The 2,500-nt window shown below is 44.2% G+C and overlaps 1 protein-coding gene across 3 annotated transcripts in view; it reads left to right on the forward strand.

Moving 5' to 3' along the window:
- Nucleotides 1-2,500, forward strand: part of epb41l4b (erythrocyte membrane protein band 4.1 like 4B) — a 17,786-nt gene that overhangs the window by 8,394 nt on the left and 6,892 nt on the right. For 2 of the 3 annotated variants that reach the window (XM_031576462.2, XM_031576464.2), the window contains exons 12-15: nt 317-426; nt 1,446-1,476; nt 1,633-1,666; nt 1,986-2,095. In XM_031576462.2, coding sequence (XP_031432322.1) covers nt 317-426; nt 1,446-1,476; nt 1,633-1,666; nt 1,986-2,095 — 285 coding nt within the window. The remainder of the gene's footprint in view (nt 1-316; nt 427-1,445; nt 1,477-1,632; nt 1,667-1,985; nt 2,096-2,500) is intronic. The other variant, XM_031576463.2, reaches the window with a different exon arrangement.

Below are 2,500 nucleotides of genomic sequence, written 5' to 3' on the forward strand. Positions count from 1 at the left end.
GTCACAGCTTATGGGCTACTTCTGAGCCCACAGTAACCACCTCCAACTCACTGTAGACTTGTTCCGGTGTTTGCCATAGAAAGGTTACACACAAGACTAGAATTTTGTTTTAGTTTAAAGGTTCATGAAACTGTATTTGTGTGTGTGTGTGTGTGTGTGTGTGTGTGTGTGTGTGTGTGTGTGTGTGTGTGTGTGTGTGTGTGTGTGTGTGTGTGTGTGTGTGTGTGTGTGTGTGTGTGTGTGTGTGTGTGTGTGTGTGTGTGTGTGTGTGTGTGTGTGTGTGTGTGTGTGTGTGTGTGTGTGTGTGTGTTTTTAGTGGGAAGACGGAGTACCAGGCAACACATGGTGGCCGTTTGAGGAGAACAAGTACGTTTGAGAGGCGACCAAGCAAGAGATACCCCTCCAGGAGCCAATCACTAAGCAAGGGTATAACACACACACACACTCACACTCAGAGGCTGCTTAGACCCAAACACTCTACATAAACTCTCTCTTTCTCTCTCTAGCTAGCCTCTTCACTGAGTGCAAATGACAAGTGATGACTGTCTCTGTCCTATAGGAGCCCTTAAACCAGAACACAGGCATAAACACATTCCTCCAGCAGCTCGACATATTGGCCATTAGAATTTCCCCTGAGCGCATTTGAAATGAAATCCCCCTCACTGCTGTTTTTGAAAGAGATAATAACTGACTCTGTGTTTGCCTCTAGGTTTATTCTGCGTACGTGCACATTTGCGTCTCTAAAGTATACCAGTTTTGCTGTTGCTCCTTTAACTACCTACCTTTAAATACCGCTGCTGGTAATCTAATCAGCCATGATTCACTGAAATAAACAAGACACTTTGATCTGCGAGACTCCAGTAGTTTTATTTCCAGGGAGCAAAGCGTAGCCACATCTGCGGGAATGTAGTTACACTGTCAGTCCAACAAAATGTTGCCTTTGTAGGTGATCTACACTGTACAACTACAGTGTGCAGAGAATACTTAAGTGTTCTCAGAGCATGGGTCGAGCCCTGATTAATGCAGCTTTTATCTGCCGTCATTTCGTGAGAAGAATTATCACCGTTAGTCCTTAAGATGGGTGAGGCTGGCAGTCCTCTCTGCTGTGTGGAGATACGAATGTGAGGCTGTAGGGGCGTGGGCTGCAGCCGGGGATGAGTCTCCGTGAATGCTAATGGGCCGGTTCTGCTGTGATGTGTGGGGCAGATGGGGATGAGTCTCTGTGAATGCTAATGGGCCGGTTCTGCTGTGATGTGTGGGGCAGCCGGGATTGAGTCTCTGTGAATGCTAATGGGCCGGTACCACTGTGATGTGTGGGGCAGATAGGGATGCTTCTCTGTGAATGCTAATGGGCCGGTACCGCTGTGATGTGTGGGGCAGATGAGAGTAGCCTGTGCTTCAGGGTTAGCCCCTGCTGATGAGATCATGTGCTCTTTCCTTTACAGCTACCACTCCCAGCAAACACCCACATATAAGGTAAGATACACATGTGAGGATATGGAGATTTGACCTTGACCTTGTGTGGGCCGTAGTTGTGTTTGGAAGGTGGGGGTGTACTATTTAACATACTCATATAGATGTATTTCCATTCCATTCGATGAATTACGATATCTGTATTATTTTGGTTTGTAGTGACCAGAGCAGTCCTGAGGCCAGCCTACGTCAGGTAATCCCACTTTCTCACTCACTCACTCACTCACTCACTCACTCACTCACAAACACACATGTACATCTGTAGAGATAGATTTAGATTAGATAACACCTGAAACTTTAAAGTTCTATTTGGGTGAAGAGCAATTTTTTTCTCAGCAGAAGTCATGAAACGTCAACAAAATCGTTAAAAAGAGGTATTCGCTGCACATCGGGGTCGTGTTCACCCTGTCTGGATTTATTTTCCGATACTGACCGGCTGACTATACATTATTCCTTACATATCTCTATTTGTATATCTGTATAGAGTGATTTAAATCTGTCTCTTTTAACAGTATAAACACAACATTCCTTTTGGTCAGGAGGCATGGCAGAGGACACGCCCCCCAAGTCTGACCCCTCCACTTTACGTCCAGCCTCCTGAACTACAAACACCACCACACAGGTAACACATAATCACTCACTCACTCACTCATTTACACACACTACACACACACATACCTGTCCTGTACGCATGCCTGTGCAAACGGAATATTAGAGATGGGTTACAGTCACCCCTTTCATGTTCAAAACATCAGACTTATACTAGGCCTTTTTAGAAAACAAAACTTTTTTTTATACTATTATGGATACCAATCCGCACTGTAATTAAAAGATAAGAAAATCCTATGCCAGTTACCGTTATTCATGTGTCAGACAATACTGCTTTGAACAAATGCATCACAGAGGCTCTTGTGGTTTAATTACTGGCTCATCCAAAAGCAGTATTACTATTGTATATTCTACATAATTATATTTCTTAATGCACACTGAAACACATGGATGGATATGTATCAATGTATAGAGGCAT

Source organism: Clupea harengus, chromosome 11 (assembly GCF_900700415.2).
Source record: "Clupea harengus chromosome 11, Ch_v2.0.2, whole genome shotgun sequence".
NCBI classification, from domain to species: domain Eukaryota; kingdom Metazoa; phylum Chordata; class Actinopteri; order Clupeiformes; family Clupeidae; genus Clupea; species Clupea harengus.